The 18,393-nt window shown below is 36.1% G+C and overlaps 1 protein-coding gene across 1 annotated transcript; it reads right to left on the bottom strand.

Moving 5' to 3' along the window:
- Positions 1-12,297: 12,297 nt before the first annotated feature.
- On the bottom strand, positions 12,298-16,259 carry sdf4 (stromal cell derived factor 4). Its single transcript, XM_065285785.2, has 7 exons — positions 15,932-16,259; positions 15,050-15,385; positions 14,432-14,568; positions 14,086-14,199; positions 13,829-13,987; positions 13,522-13,697; positions 12,298-13,415 (listed from the first exon to the last, which is right to left on the bottom strand). The coding sequence occupies exons 2-7, from the start codon at positions 15,346-15,348 to the stop codon at positions 13,239-13,241; spliced, it is 1,062 nt and encodes a 353-aa protein (XP_065141857.1). The 5' UTR covers positions 15,349-15,385; positions 15,932-16,259; the 3' UTR covers positions 12,298-13,238.
- Between the last annotated feature and the right edge of the window lie 2,134 nt (positions 16,260-18,393).

Below are 18,393 nucleotides of genomic sequence, written 5' to 3'. Positions count from 1 at the left end.
AATGTGTCACTTACATTGTATCAGGCCAATCTGATATAGAGTTTGTAAAATATAGCTCTCCAAAAAACCCAAATACACGTTTAATCTTATAAGATCAAATAGATGTTTAAAGGAAACTACCTGTTTGCACAAAATAATTTCAATTCAGAGTGACAGTATACCACCTCAATATGTCACTCACACCGTATCAGGCCAATCTGATATGGAGTTTGTAAAATATAGCTCTCCAAAATAACCCAAATACACATTTATTTTTATAAGATCAAATAGATGTTTAAAGGAAACTACCTGTTTGCACAGAATAATTTCACTTCAGAGTGACAGTATACCACCTCATTGTGTCACTCACACTGTATCAGGCCAATCTGATATAGAGTTTGTAAAATACAGCTCTCCAAAATAGCATAAATACTTGATTGTTTCTATAAGATAAAAGAGGTGCTTAAAGGAAACTACCTGTTTGCACAGAATTATTTTACCTCAGAGTGACAGTATACCACCTCAATGTGTCACTTACATTGTATCAGGCCAATCTGATATAGAGTTTGTAAAATATAGCTCTCCAAAAAACCCAAATACACGTTTATTTTATAAGATCAAATAGATGTTTAAAGGAAACTACCTGTTTGCACAAAATAATTTCACTTCAGAGTGACAGTATACCACCTCAATATGTCACTCACACCGTATCAGGCCAATCTGATATGGAGTTTGTAAAATATAGCTCTCCAAAATATCATAAATACTTGATTGTTTCTATAAGATCAAATAGGTGCCTAATGGAAACTACCTGTTTGCACAGAATGATTTTACCTCAGAGTGACAGTATACCATCTGAGGGTGTCACTCACACCGTATCAGGCCAATCTGATATGGAGTTTGTAAAATACAGCTCTCCAAAATATCATAAATACTTGATTGTTTCTATAAGATCAAATAGGTGCCTAATGGAAACTACCTGTTTGCACAGAATGATTTTACCTCAGAGTGACAGTATACCACCTTAATGTGTCACTCACACCGTATCAGGCCAATCTGATATGGAGTTTGTAAAATACAGCTCTCCAAAATAACCTAAATACACGTTTATTTCTATAAGATCAAATTAGGGCTGCACGATTAATCGTTTTAAAACCGAAATCGCGATGTGAATGGATGCGATTTTCGAATCGCAAGAGCTGCGATTATTTCGATTCAAAACTATCAAATATAACAATCATCTAGTACGCAGTTTTTGACAGTTACGTTTTGACATTTTACGTTTGATGCAGTTTAAACCAATAGAGGGCATTAACACTGATGTGCTGACAACACGTCAGATAACACCATTGCGCGAGCAGCAGTTCAACTCCTCAACAAAGTGTACGGCCATATGATTTCCGCGATGCGGAAAACACGGACAGCATCGCGAAATGCATACAAATGGAATTAACTGCACAACGCGGAATGTCATGAAGTTGGCAGATTTTGGATTCAGTCATTTTAAAAACCCATTATAACTCATTAACCTGCAAATGAAAGGACAGAAATGCGCGAAAACATTTCCCTTTTGTGTAATGTTGGGCTTAAAGAAAGATGTGTATATACGTCCGTTTCTCGTCATGCATCGCAAACAATGACAAGCGCCTCATCAGACTATAAGCAGGTTTCATTAAAGCCCGGAACACAGCAGACGAAAGAGGTACATTATACTTTATGTATAATGTTTATCAGTATATTAAAGCAGAGCAGTTTTAAAGCTGTCTTGGGTCTTAAAATGACAGACAGTAACCTGGTGCTTTCTGTGTCAGAAATGTTTATTACACACCAAAAATTAAAATCACTCCTTACTCTTTACTGAACAAGCTTCTGCAGCTCCACATTTAAAATCCTACAGTGAGGAATGTGCAGTGTTTTATTTGTATTTTTTGCTTATGTTAAATCATAGATTCTAATAACTAATATATTTACATTTATGACAGATGCCTGAAAAGTAAAACAAGATGAGTATAGTCTTATGATTAAAAGAAAAAACTAAACATTTGCTTGTCAGAAGCATTGTTGTAGTGACAGCCAAAATACGTTGGCCTATATGTTATTTTAAATAAAACTTATTAAATTGTATTTTAATGTTCTTAGATTAAAAAAAAGTTGGTCTGCAGAAGAGCAAAGTCCTGCAGACAACTTGGCACAATGTTTAAGAGGTTTTAAATAAACAGTAGCACAGCATCTTTCTTTGGTGCTATTAAAACCACCACAACAAACCTGGATGTAGCTCTTTTATTATATACAAATGAATCACACTTTAAATCGCGAATCGCAATTTTGATCAGAAAAATCCCAATTAGATTTTTTCTCCGAATCGTGCAGCCCTAGATCAAATACCTGTTTAAAGGAAACTACCTGTTTGCACAAAATAATTTCACTTCAGAGTGACAGTATACCACCTTAATGTGTCACTCACACCGTATCAGGCCAATCCGATATGGGGTTTGTAAAATACAGCTATCCAAAATATCATAAATACTTGATTGTTTCTATAAGATCAAATAGGTGCCTAATGGAAACTACCTGTTTGCACAGAATGATTTTACCTCAGAGTGACAGTATACCATCTGAGGGTGTCACTTACACTGTATCAGGCCAATCTGATATAGAGTTTGTAAAATATAGCTCTCCAAAATAACCTAAATACATGTTTATTTCTCTGAGATCATATAGGTGCTTAAAGGAAACTACCTGTTTGCACAGAATGATTTTACCTCAGAGTGACAGTATACCATCTGAGGGTGTCACTTACACCGTATCAGGCCAATCTGATATGCACTTTATAAAATATAGCTCTCCAAAATAACCTAAATACATGTTTATTTCTCTGAGATCATATAGGTGCTTAAAGGAAACTACCTGTTTGCACAGAATGATTTTACCTCAGAGTGACAGTATACCATCTGAGGGTGTCACTTACACCGTATCAGGCCAATCTGATATGCACTTTATAAAATATAGCTCTCCAAAATAACCTAAATACACGTTTATTTCTATAAGATCAAATACCTGTTTAAAGGAAACTACCAGTTTGCATAAAATAATTTCACTTCAGAGGGACAGTATCCCATCTCAGGGTATCAGTCACAACATATCAGGACAATCTGATATAGAGTTTGTAAAATACAGCTCTCCAAAATATCATAAATACTTGATTATTTCTATAAGATCAAATAGGTGCTTAAAGGAAACTACCTGTTTGCACAGAATGATTTTACCTCAGAGTGACAGTATACCATCTGAGGGTGTCACTTACACCGTATCAGGCCAATCTGATATGCACTTTATAAAATATAGCTCTCCAAAATAACCTAAATACACGTTTATTTCTATAAGATCAAATACCTGTTTAAAGGAAACTACCAGTTTGCATAAAATAATTTCACTTCAGAGTGACAGTATACCACCTCAATGTGTCACTCACACTGTATCAGGCCAATCTGATATAAAGTTTGTAAAATACAGCTCTCCAAAATAACCTAAATACATGTTTATTTCTATGAGATCAAATAGGTGCTTATAGGAAATACCTGTTTGCACAGAATAATTTCACTTCAGAGGGACAGTATCCCATCTCAGGGTATCAGTCACAACATATCAGGACAATCTGATATAGAGTTTGTAAAATACAGCTCTCCAAAATATCATAAATACTTGATTATTTCTATAAGATCAAATAGGTGCTTAAAGGAAACTACCTGTTTGCACAGAATGATTTTACCTCAGAGTGACAGTATACCATCTGAGGGTGTCACTTACACTGTATCAGGCCAATCTGATATAGAGTTTGTAAAATACAGCTCTCCAAAATAACCTAAATACATGTTTATTTCTATAAGATCAAAAAGGTGCCTAATGGAAACTACCTGTTTGCACAGAATGATTTTACCTCAGAGTGACAGTATACCATCTGAGGGTGTCACTCACACCGTATCAGGCCAATCTGATATGGAGTTTGTAAAATATAGCTCTCCAAAATAGCATAATATTCAATTATTTCTATAAGATCAAATAGATGCTTAAAGGAAACTACCTGTTTGCACATAATAATTTCACTTTAGAGTGACAGTATATCACCTCAAGGTGTCACTCACACAATATCAAGACAATCTGATATGGAGTTAGTAAAATACAGCTCTCCAAAATAACCTAAATACATGTTTATTTCTATAAGATCAAATAGATTTTTAAAGGAAACTACCTGTTTGCAGAGAATAATTTCACTTCAGAATGACAGTATACCACCTCAAGGTGTCACTCACACAATATCAAGTCAATCTGATGCAGAGTTTTTAAAATACAATGTGTATTTAAATTCTTTTGAACAGCTGTATTTTACAAACTCCATATCAGATTGTCCTGATATGTTGTGAGTGATACCCTGAGATGGGATACTGTCCCTCTGAAGTGAAATTATTCCGTGCAAACAGGTAGTTTTCTTTAAGCATCTATTTGATCTTATAGAAATAATTGAGTATCATGCTATTTTGGAGAGCTGTAATTTACAAACTCCATATCAGATTGGCCTGATATGTTGTGAGTAACACCTTGAGGTGTTATACTGTCACTCTGAAGTGAAATCATTCTGTGCAAACAGGTAGTTTCCTTTAAGCACCTATTTTATCTATAGAAACAATGAAGTATTTATGATATTTTGGAGAGCTGTAATTTATAAACTCCATATCAGATTGGCCTGATTTTTGTGAGTGACACCTTGAGGTGGTATACTGTCACTCTGAAGTGAAATTATTCTGTGCAAACAGGTAGTTTCTTTAAACAGGTATTTGATCTTTTAAAAATAAACATGTATTTAGGTTATTTCGGAGAGCTATATTTTACAAACTCCATATCAGATTGGCCTGATACAGTGTAAGTGACACCCTCAGATGGTATACTGTCACTCTGGGGTAAAATCATTCTGTGCAAACAGGTAGTTTCCTTTAAGCACCTATTTGATCTTTTAAAAATAAACATGTATTTAGGTTATTTTGGAGAGCTGTATCTTACAAACTCCATATCAGATTGGCCTGATACGGTGTGAGTGACACATTAAGGTGGTATACTGTCACTCTGAAGTGAAATCATTCTGTGCAAACAGGTAGTTTCCTTTAAGCACCTATTTTATCTTATAGAAACAATCAAGTATTTAGGTTATTTTGGAGAGCTGTATTTTACAAACTCCATATCAGATTGGCCTGATATTTTGTGAGTGACACCTTGAGGTGGTATACTGTCACTCTGAACTGAAATTATTCTGTGCAAACAGGTAGTTTCCTTTAAACAGGCATTTGTTCTTATAGAAATAAACATGTATTTAGGTTATTTTGGAGAGCTATATTTTACAAACTCTATATCAGATTGGCCTGATACGGTGTGAGTGACACCCTCAGATGGTATACTGTCACTCTGAGGTAAAATCATTCTGTGCAAACAGGTAGTTTCCTTTAAGCACCTATTTGATCTTATAAAAATAAACGTGTATTTGGGTTATTTTGGAGAACTGTATTTTACAAACTCCATATCAGATTGACCTGATACAATGTGATTGACACATTGAGGTGGTATACTGTCACTCTGAGGTAAAATCATTCTGTGCAAACAGGTAGTTTCCTTTAAGCACCTATTTTATCTTATAGAAACAATCAAGTATTTATGATATTTTGGAGAGCTGTAATTTATAAACTCCATATCAGATTGGCCTGATATTTTGTGAGTGACACCTTGAGGTGGGATACTGTCACTCTGAAGTGAAATTATTCTGTGCAAACAGGTAGTTTCCTTTAAACAGGTATTTGTTCTTATAGAAATAAACATGTATTTAGGTTATTTTGGAGAGCTGTATTTTACAAACTCCATATCAGATTGGCCTGATACGGTGTGAGTGACACATTGAGTTGGTATACTGTCACTCTGAAGTGAAATTATTTTGTGCAAACAGGTAGTTTACTTTAAACATCTATTTGATTTTATAGAAATAAACATGTATTTAGGTTATTTTGGAGAGCTATATTTTACAAACTCCATATCAGATTGGCCTGATACGGTGTAAGTGACACCCTCAGATGGTATACTGTCACTCTGGGGTAAAATCATTCTGTGCAAACAGGTAGTTTCCTTTAAGCACCTATTTGATCTTATAAAAATAAACGTGTATTTGGGTTATTTTGGAGAACTGTATTTTACAAACTCCATATCAGATTGGCCTGATATGTTGTGAGTGACACATTGTGGTGGTATAACGTCACTCTGAGGTAAAATAATTCTGTGCAAACAGGTAGTTTCCTTTAAGCACCTATTTTATCTTATAGAAACAATCAAGTATTTATGATATTTTGGAGAGCTGTAATTTATAAACTCCATATCAGATTGGCCTGATATTTTGTGAGTGACACCTTGAGGTGGGATACTGTCACTCTGAAGTGAAATTATTCTGTGCAAACAGGTAGTTTCCCTTAAACAGGTATTTGTTCTTATAGAAATAAACATGTATTTAGGTTATTTTGGAGAGCTGTATTTTACAAACTCCATATCAGATTGGCCTGATACGGTGTGAGTGACACATTGAGTTGGTATACTGTCACTCTGAAGTGAAATTATTTTGTGCAAACAGGTAGTTTACTTTAAACATCTATTTGATTTTATAGAAATAAACATGTATGTAGGTTATTTTGGAGAGCTATATTTTACAAACTCCATATCAGATTGGCCTGATACGGTGTAAGTGACACCCTCAGATGGTATACTGTCACTCATGGGTAAAATCATTCTGTGCAAACAGGTAGTTTCCTTTAAGCACCTATTTGATCTTATAAAAATAAACGTGTATTTGGGTTATTTTGGAGAACTGTATTTTACAAACTCCATATCAGATTGGCCTGATATGTTGTGAGTGACACATTGTGGTGGTATAACGTCACTCTGAGGTAAAATAATTCTGTGCAAACAGGTAGTTTCCTTTAAGCACCTATTTTATCTTATAGAAACAATCAAGTATTTATGATATTTTGGAGAGCTGTAATTTATAAACTCCATATCAGATTGGCCTGATATTTTGTGAGTGACACCTTGAGGTGGGATACTGTCACTCTGAAGTGAAATTATTCTGTGCAAACAGGTAGTTTCCCTTAAACAGGTATTTGTTCTTATAGAAATAAACATGTATTTAGGTTATTTTGGAGAGCTGTATTTTACAAACTCCATATCAGATTGGCCTGATACGGTGTGAGTGACACATTGAGTTGGTATACTGTCACTCTGAAGTGAAATTATTTTGTGCAAACAGGTAGTTTACTTTAAACATCTATTTGATTTTATAAAAATAAACATGTATTTAGGTTATTTTGGAGAGCTATATTTTACAAACTCCATATCAGATTGGCCTGATACGGTGTGAGTGACATATTGAGGTGGTATACTGTCACTCTGGGGTAAAATCATTCTGTGCAAACAGGTAGTTTCCTTTAAGCACCTATTTGATCTTATAAAAATAAACGTGTATTTGGGGTATTTTGGAGAACTGTATTTTACAAACTCCATATCAGATTGGCCTGATATGTTGTGAGTGACACATTGAGGTGGTATACTGTCACTCTGAGGTAAAATCATTCTGTGCAAACAGGTAGTTTCCTTTAAGCACCTATTTTATCTTATAGAAACAATCAAGTATTTATGATATTTTGGGGAGCTGTAATTTATAAACTCCATATCAGATTGGCCTGATATTTTGTGAGTGACACCTTGAGGTGGTATACTGTCACTCTGAAGTGAAATTATTCTGTGCAAACAGGTAGTTTCCTTTAAACAGGTATTTGTTCTTATAGAAATAAACATGTATTTAAGTTATTTTGGAGAGCTGTATTTTACAAACTCCATATCAGATTGGCCTGATACGGTGTGAGTGACACATTGAGTTGGTATACTGTCACTCTGAAGTGAAATTATTTTGTGCAAACAGGTAGTTTCCTTTAAACATCTATTTGATTTTATAGAAATAAACATGTATTTAGGTTATTTTGGAGAGCTATATTTTACAAACTCCATATCAGATTGGCCTGATATGGTGTAAGTGACACCCTCCGATGGTATACTGTCACTCTGGGGTAAAATCATTCTGTGCAAACAGGTAGTTTCCTTTAAGCACCTATTTGATCTTATAAAAATAAACGTGTATTTGGGTTATTTTGGAGAGCTATATTTTACAAACTCCATATCAGATTGGCCTGATACGGTGTAAGTGACACCCTCCGATGGTATACTGTCACTCTGAGGTAAAATCATTCTGTGCAAACAGGTAGTTTCCTTTAAGCACCTATTTGATCTTATAAAAATAAACGTGTATTTGGGTTATTTTGGAGAGCTATATTTTACAAAGTGCATATCAGATTGGCCTGATACGGTGTAAGTGACACTCTCAGATGGTATACTGTCACTCTGGGGTAAAATCATTCTGTGCAAACAGGTAGTTTCCTTTAAGCACCTATTTGATCTTATAAAAATAAACGTGTATTTGGGTTATTTTGGAGAGCTATATTTTACAAACTCCATATCAGATTGGCCTGATACGGTGTAAGTGACACCCTTGGATGGTATACTGTCACTCTGAGGTAAAATCATTCTGTGCAAACAGGTAGTTTTCTTTTAATATCTAACTAAATGTATAGAAAATACAGAGTGTATAGGACATCTTAGAGGTGTCTATTTTAAAAACAGCATATCAGACTGTGATGATACTGCATGAGTGACAACCTGAGATGGTGTACCATCTTTCAGAGATGGAATGATTCTTTGGAAACAGGTAGTTCCTTTAACATCTAACTAAATATATAAAAATACAGCATGTGTTGGATATTTTAGAACCTTCTCATTTAAATACCATATCAACTATATAGCAATGCTCTGTCAATCCCCTGAAAAACCCAGCAACTAGTAACACTAACAGCCACCCATAATGCTGTAGCAACTACCTATCATTCACTCACTGACTCTCTATTATACGCATAACAGTTCTGTGTTAACTACCCTGAACAGCCTAGCAATTTTATAAACCACCTAAAATACCCTAGCAAAGGTCAACTTCGCAATCACCAAGAAAATATAACAATATCCTAGCAACCAATTTAAATACCGTAGCCTAGCAACAGCCCAGCAATCACATAGAATGTCACAGCAACAGCCTAACAACCACCCTTAATATGCTAGCAACTTCATAGTCATCCACCATAATATCTCAACAACAGCCTAGCAATAACCAATAAAACCCTATCAACAGTCTAGCAATTACCCAGAAAACAAGAGCAATAGCATAGCAACCAACCAGAATTCCGCAACAACAACTTAGCAACAACACAGAACCCCAGAGCAACAGCCTAGCAACCGCCATAATTCCTGAGCAACCACAAAGAATGCCAGAACAACAACCTAGCAACCACCCATATAGCTTAGCAACAGTCTAGCAATCACAGAGAAAACCAAAGCTATACTATAGCTACCATTTAAAAAACCTTAGTAACAGCGTAGCAACCACACATAATGCAATAGAAATAGCCTAGCAACCACCCATAATACCCTAGCAATGAATTAAAACAGACCCAGAATGCAACAAAAACAGCCTAGCAACCACCCATAAATCCCTAGCTACGATTTAAAACAGACACAGAATACAATAGAAACAACCTAGCAACCACCCACAATACCCTAGCAACGACTTAGAATGCAATAGAAATAGCCTAGCAACCACCCACAATACCCTAGCAATGATTTAAAACAGACACAGAATGCAACATAAACATCATAGCAACCAACCATAATACCCTAGCAACGACTTAAACAGACACATAATGCAACAGAAATAGCCTAGCAACCACCCATAATACCCTAGCAATGAATTAAAACAGACCCAGAATGCAATAGAAACAGCCTAGCAACCACACAGAATGCAAGAGAAACAGCCTAGCAACCACCCATAATACCCTAGCAATGACTTTTAACAGACACAGAATGCAATAGAAACAGCCTAGCAGCCACCAATAATACCCTAGCAACGACTTAAACAGACACAGAATGCAAAAGAAAAAGACTAGCAACCACCCATATACCCTAGCAACAGTCTAGCAATCACATAGAAAAACAGAGCTATACCCTAGTAACCACTTAAAAAGCCTTAGCAATAGCATAGCAAGCAACCAGAATGCAACAAAAACAACCTAGCAACCACGCATAAAACCCTAGCAACAGCCTAGCAACCACACAGAATGCAAGAGAAACAACCTAGAAACCACCCATAATACCCTAGCAATGACTTAAAACAGACACAGAATGCAACAGAAACAGCCTAGCAACCAAACAGAATGCAACAGAAACAGCCTAGCATCCACCCATATACCCTAGCAACAATCTAGCAATCACATAGAAAACCAAAGATATACCCTAGCACCACTTTAAAAGCCCTAGCAATAGCATAGCAAGCAACCAGAATGCAACAAAAACAACCTAGCAACCACGCATAAAACCCTAGTAACAGCCTAGCAACCACACAGAATGCAAGAGAGACCGCCTCGCAACCACTCATAATACCCTAGCAATGACTTTAAACAGACACAGAATGCAACAGAATCAGCCTAGCAACCAAACAGAATGCAACAGAAACAGCCTAGCATCCAAACAGAATGCAACAGAAACAGCCTAGCAACCACTTATAGAACCCTAGCAACCACACAGAATGCAAGAGAAACAGCCTAGCAACCACCCATAATACCCTAGCAATTACTTAAAACAGACACATAATGCAACATAAACAGCCTAACAACCAAACAGAATGCAACAGAAACAGCCTAGCAACCACTTATAGAACCCTAGCAACCACACAGAATGCAAGAGAAACAGCCTAGCAACCACCCATAATACCCTAGCAATTACTTAAAACAGACACATAATGCAACAGAAACAGCCTAGCAACCATTTATAGAACCCTAGCAACCACACAGAATGCAAGAGAAACAGCCTAGCAACCACCCATAATACCCTAGCAATTACTTAAAACAGACACATAATGCAACATAAACAGCCTAACAACCAAACAGAATGCAACAGAAACAGCCTAGCAACCACTTATAGAACCCTAGCAACCACACAGAATGCAAGAGAAACAGCCTAGCAACCAACCATAATACCCTAGCAATGCCTTATAACAGACACATAATGCAACAGAAATATCAGCAGATTTAGTGAGAAACTTTTATTTTGAAATCATTCCTCTCGTGCATTTACCGTAATGTCTCATTTATGTGCACACAGAAAAAAAACGGGGGGCTAGTTTGACCGTCTTTTTCGGAGTGGCGGCTGGCTTGACTGCAGTACCCTTTCGGAGGTCGCATTTGTAGGCTGAAAACGTCATAAAGACTTATTTTAGAATATTAACAATTTAAAAATTTAGTAGTATACTTAGTTAAATTGTCGTAATGTTGCGAATGTAATTCTTAGTTAAATGAAATAAACCAGGCTTGATGACGCGTGCAGCCTGCATATGCGATCTTCGGAGGATGCAGCCTTCCGTTTGAGAAATGGCCACTATTTTCTTGTGCTTTTATGAGCATCTTCTCTAATAAAGTGTATTTTTAAATAAGTAACACAATTTATAATTATGAATATGTTTAAATAGATATAAGAATAGTATAAAAAATATTTTGCAATAATAAACAGCAACACAATGCATTTCAAAGACTAGTTGTTTGTTTGTTTAGCATCCAGAAACACACATACAATTGTTCAAAGGATAAATTACTTTAGGTATAGAAAATAAACACATTGGGAATCATTCCCAAAGCAATTTAATTTGAACCAATTCCTTAAAATATTAAACTTTTATAATAACATGAATAAAAATGAAACCTGTGATTAAAAATTAAAATAAAGTCAAGTCTGTGACCATTAAAAGGTGGTTAGGGCTCTAAAACAAACACACACATACGCGCGCGCGCGCGCACGCACGCAGTTAATTTGACATATAGGCCCGGTTTCACAGACAAGGCTTAGCTAATGCCAGTTAAGCTAACCTTAGTTAAATAAAGACACTGATGCATTTTTCATAAAAACGCCTTAGGAAGATACATTGCTGATGTGTGTCTTAAGACAAATTAATGGCACTGGCATATTTTAGGATCTGTAGAGTTCAAGTTATTTTCCGTTGAGACAGCTCAAACATGTGTTTTAGTCTAGGACTATAGTTTACCCTTGTCTGTGAAACCTGGGGATAGATTCATTATTTTGAGACAGTTGTGCATTTTAATTAAAATTTTATTTTCAAACCAAGAAAACACATGAAACTGTCCTTTCATTTTCATATTGATTAAAAAAGGAACAATTACAATCCACTTCTTCTCAGTTGGTCTTACATTTAAGCACATTTACTTTCATTTCATAAAAATGCAAGCGTTGAAAGAAGCAGAGTAAACGTTTCAGGGAATAAACTGCTCTTACTGTTGTGATAAAACATTGTTTAATAAACATAAGGGATTACTGAGGTAACCGGGTGAATTGAATAAAATTATAATATTCAGGCTATATACAATTATGACTTAAATAAACCACCAAAAATGAGATCCATAAAATGTTACAGAGTGCAAATAATACAACAGGTCTGAATGGATGTGCCTTTTCAATTACTATAACTTCTTAACTAAGCTTTTGACAAATTTGACTATTTTGCATGTAATAACATCTCAAAATGAAGTGCTATGCTACATTTGAATGAATTAATATCTCCCATGTCTTCATCTTTGGAGGCTGCAGACCTCAGCCCTGTCAAGCCACCAAACATGAAAATACATTAATATATTATGGCACTTCAAATAACTATATTATTTACATGTGGAAAACCTTCCCCTCATCACATATACATACATGTCTTTCAATTATAAACACTCAAAAAATAAATCATAAGCATGATAGCACCTTAAAATAAGTATGGGGCAAGCTTGTATAGAATTTGTAAATTACATAAGAGCAGCTATGACATTACAAAGGCAGAATCTAATATGTGTCACAGTTCAGCATTGCAATATAAGAAAGGGGTTTCTGGTGCTCAGGTTTGTAAAATTACAAACATGACCAAATTTACTTGTTTTCAATCTGCGAGGCAAGCAAAGACTAACTTCATTCTTTTAACAGTTTGTACAAGCATAGCCTTTAGTTTTTCTCAAACAGAAGATAATGTCCTAAAACTCCTCATGTACGTTGCGAGCATAGTCCATAAGTTTGCTGCCAGTAAAGTACTCGCTGTATTTAAGGATCTCCTCTAATTCCAGGTTATGGTTTTGGTTCTCATCTGCCACAGCGATCATTTGCTTGGCCTCATTCAGGGCATTGTACTCATTCATGGGGTCCATGTATTCCTGTAAGAGAAAGAGCAAGACAAAGATATAAATTCAGCTCGGTACCAAAACCTTGTGAGATGCCTTTATATATCCAATTCATCAAGAACACAAATGTAAAACCAACCTCCAGCTCTTCCATGGTTACAATCATATCGTGGTTAGCATCAATTACTTTTTCAAACTCCTTCCTCCTTTCACGAACCCACTCATCATCAACGTCCTGAGCCTGCTGATTCTCCACAGTCCCCATGGGGAGGGAGATAAATTCAGCAAGAGTCAACTTTCCATCTCCATCTGTGTCTGTTTAATAAGTTAAAGCACAAGATTCAATGAAATGTGTCAGCAAAAGTAACAAATCAAAACACGACATGCAGACAGTCTTATAGCTATGTTCTCAATTATCCTCCTAAATTTCTGATTTCTATGCTTACCAAGATCTCTGACAATCTCCTTGACCATATATCTGAGCATGCCCCTGCTGTGCTCTGGGTGAAGGAAAGAGAGGAACTCCTCTTCATTCAACAGCTGATCAGCTGGAGGGTTATCTGCTTGAAACCAGCGATCCTTCAAGCTCTCCAGAACCTCCTGGGCTGTGGTAAGACCATGTTTAATTTATGATCCATCACGAATGGGTTTATTAAGAGCAAAACACATCAAACAAATACACATGAAGCATCACAAAACGTACTTTCTTCATCCACTTTTAGTTCTTCGTTGTTCTTGATCTTCATAGCTACTTCTTTCTCATTGAATCCCTTGCTGGCCAAAAACTTCACACGGTATTCGTCCCAAGTTACAAATCCTTAGAGAGCACAATACAAGCAGGTCAAAACACTTAATTAAAAGGACTGCTCACATATGGTTTGGATTTGGAGATGTAAAATGGTTAAAGACAATACAATAAAAGTCTGTTTGTTAGGTAAAATATATATATTTTTTAATACACTGAAGTCTGATCAGGTACTTGATGTCTAGTAGTAAACATAATTCAGATATATAATGTATGACTAAGACCAACTTTGCTTGTAATTTACCATCTGCGTCAGGATCCACAGCACGGAAGCTGAGCTTGTTCTCTCTTACAGCCTCCTGAAAATGTTCCTCTGTCTTCTCCATAATCCAGCGCTGCATTTCTTTAGCACTAACACTCCTGTCTTTATTGATATCCACCCTAGAGGCGAAGAGTAAAGGACCGGTTGGTTGAAATGCAGAAAATGTGGATGCTTTTGATAACACACATTCCACATGCATTCATTTACATTACATAATCATTGATGCTTTCAAACAAAATGACTAATGATTCATTTAAGCAACATATTTCTTTTATCAGTATGTGTTCCCTGGGATAGGCCCCATAACCTTTGTATTGTTGACGAAATGCTCTACCAATTGAGTTACAGGATAACTTATTTATTTATTCATTCATTACTCGATCAAGATAATTTTAGGTCTAGAAATGTGGATTTGTTTTTCGAAAATATCTTATACATCAACCCCATAATAAAATGCGTTAATGACTAGTTATGTTTATAACACAAAATTGGATTGCATTTGATTTACTGTTGATCCAATATGTTGATGTCTAACTATATAATAACGTTGGCTTACACCGACAGCATGTGCTATAGTAAAGCTTATGATTTCAGACATACTTGGTGAAGATATCAATAAGTTTCTTCCGGTTCCTTCTCGGTTCTGAGTCTTCCTCAAACTCCTCCATTTCCTTCCCCAGAAAGACTTCCTGATGAAAGTCTTTATTTAGATGACCGTCCATCTCCAATTTCACACCATTCAGATGGTCAGGTGGAAGGATCTCATTGTCTTCCTTGCTGTTGGGATGTTTGTCTTTTAATGCTGACATGTTCGCAGGCCTTGCTTGAGCGTTCAAAGCCAGCATCAAAACCATTGCCAGCGATGCGATTGATAGGCAGCCAGTCCCGTTGGACATCATTTTACCCCTTTAACGTCACAAACTGTTGTAGATAAAACTATAAAAAAGCAAGAACATGTTTTAAACATAAACACTTGGAGAACGTAATACACTTAGTGAGACTGTACAGTGTAAGAAATGTAGACTTCCGGTAACGACTCGCCATGGATTGACTGAATAAAACATTTAATACAGCTCTGCGCAGACCGATCGGCGTATGACATCAAAGTTCCGCGAGAACCAATCGACAGTTCAGCTTTCGAACCGCCTCGCGGTACTTTAATGTCACAAGTCGTGGGTCTGCGCAGCGTTACATGAAGTCAAACACGCGTTCTGCTTTTCTTCTTCACGTAAACATTTGTTTATTTCACCTTTCTATCATTGTTATTAAATCACATTGCATCATATTTGAGATATTAATGTTTTCCTGTTCATGATCGTACTTGAAACAATAAATGACTAAGAAGAAGTGACAGAATAATAGCAGTTAATTTGCTTTATGGTTGGCTAGTGAACGACTTCGTTAAACAGTCAGCGTTATTTCAGTTGTTGTTGAATATGAACCAGGACAACACAGACCCAAAATGAAGAATAAACTACGAACCCGTCGTCTTATACGATCCTCAGTAGAAATAAACAGATGAGTAAATGATGTCCTGTCGTATTGTAATGCTCGTCTATGAGCAGCTCATCACGCAGTTCCTGTACACGTCTCCACTAAAGACTAAATGCTGGTCGTTGGAGCAGATTATAACCTTAACGATTTCTCTATCTCTGAGTTCTGGTTAAACACAAATGAAAAAGATATCGATGAGCAATCAGTCTGACATCTGACAAGCCTTCAGAACAGAAACATTTGCTACGTTGTCAGGATGACGTGTTTTTCTTCTAACGCGAGGTTAAATGAACGGAAACACCGCGGATCGCCATCTACTGTAGTAGCATCTAACTACACATGATGGGAAGGGACAGTCAGCTTTCTTTTTAACCGCCCATCAGTCCTTATCAGATCATTAGGTTTTTGAGGAATGTTGTTGGTTTTGGTGCAAAAATGATGACGGGTGTACACAGCCGAGATTTCATAAAATATTCTGCAGGACTAAAGACCAGGAAACAGTTTAATAGATCAGGACAAAAAAGAAGCCTTTAAACAACTATCACAAAACATAAAAACTGTCATTTGTCCAGGTAACGTCGTGCAGTTTTAAGAATTCAGTTGTATGTAAACTTTCTGTTTTTTTCCAAGAAATTCTGTTATTATTCTGTTTAACTCTCTGTAAACATTTAATTAAAAACAAAATTCCCCAAATTTCCAGCATTTTTTTTCACATTCTGCAAGATTTGTGTAAACTTTTGATAGCAAGTGTATGTTTTTTATTATTTATTTATTTTTTGCAATGAAAGCAGGAAATAAAATGGTTGAGGTTATTACTGCCGGGGGGCGGGGTCTGTCAACCAGTTAATATTAATTCTAAGGGTTCACTTACTTTTTCCACTGCCATTTTGAATGTTGAATGAGTGTGTTCAATAAAAACATTAAATTAAATTAAATTAAATTCAATTGAGTTCTATAAAATATTATTTATATAGTGCTTTTCACAATTGGTAATTTCTTTCAAAGCAGCTTTACATTAAAAGAAGGAGGGGAAACACAGAAAAATCCACAGACAATAAGCAGCAAAATACATCGGCTATGAATAAACTTTACAAGTGAGCGTATTAATAATGTGATAAGATCAGAATTTATTATGTGTAATTATTTTTAGATACATCATGTTTGTCAATACCCTTGACTTAGTTAAGATCAGATCACACCCTATGGCAAATTTATTCAGAAAACCATGACATTCTAAAAGATTCACATGCTTTTCCTTTTTGCCATTGTACATTCAAACACAAGCTGCATTTCAGATGTTTTATTTTCAGCCACCAGAGGGCGAAAGAGCTCCAGGCACCGAATAATACCAGCAGTTGTTGCAGAGAGCTGTGACACCACAGTTACAAAAATGACAATTATTACCATTTATTAGGTTAATATCATGTTACTATGATTGTTTTTTATTTCAGGTATAACAGTATGTACAAATTGATAAATTACATTAGCAGATTGTGTTAACCCTAAGTATGCTGTAGTATATTATAATAATTAGTATACTTTAATATTTACTATGGTAAAGTTCAAAAACACTACAGTTCACTGTAGTAAATACGAAAACGAAAATACAAAGGCATATTACAGTAATTTTCCATGTGTGAAAATTGAAGAAATACTACGAAAGGATATGTTAACACTGAAATTTCACCCAGACTTTAAAACCCGTCTTTATCTCCATTTGTCATGTTTAACAGCTGTTTGTGTACACGCAGAAGGACATATTTGCAAGCAATTATAGTTATTACACCCATTAAGGTGTATACAGTGTGTGTGTATATACATATACATTTATGTATATACATTTAGATTGAAGTAACTTCCTCCTCACACTGAAATGGGCGAGATTGTGCGACATTAGATCCAGGTAGATGTATTAACGACTTGATTTTCTAAAGCGCTATTGCCTCGCCGCTGGAGGTCGAAGACTATTGGCCCAGTGAGGCCCGTTTGTAGCCCTAGCTCGCACTGACCTGACAGTGCAAAAGCCTCTAGTGATGCCTCAATGCAGTTCTTTGTGGGTTGTTTGAATTCTTTGTGACTAAATGTCACACATACATAGCTATTCCAAAGTAGGACAGTTCACACACACACATTTACACTTCCACACATGAACACACGAATTCTCTTGAGTCTGCCTGCCAAAGAGCTCTCCCTTGCTTTCACAAGACTTGAGTATTTCATTAGTGAGATAAAACAGGGCTGAGCCCACTGGGGTTGCCAGTTTCACTGATGAGGAAGAGAGAGAGAGAGAGAGAGAGAGAGAGAGAGAGAGAGAGAGAGAGAGAGAGAGAGAGAGAGAGAGAGAGAGAGAGAGAGAGAGAGAGAGAGAGAGAGAGAGAGAGAGAGCGAGAGAGAGAGAGCGCAAGGGGGTTGTGATAAACTCTTACAGTGAGAGAGTGCAGAAGTAGCAA

This window comes from Paramisgurnus dabryanus, chromosome 21, assembly GCF_030506205.2.
Source record: "Paramisgurnus dabryanus chromosome 21, PD_genome_1.1, whole genome shotgun sequence".
Classification (NCBI taxonomy): domain Eukaryota; kingdom Metazoa; phylum Chordata; class Actinopteri; order Cypriniformes; family Cobitidae; genus Paramisgurnus; species Paramisgurnus dabryanus.
This window is presented reverse-complemented; position numbering and strand designations above follow the sequence as displayed.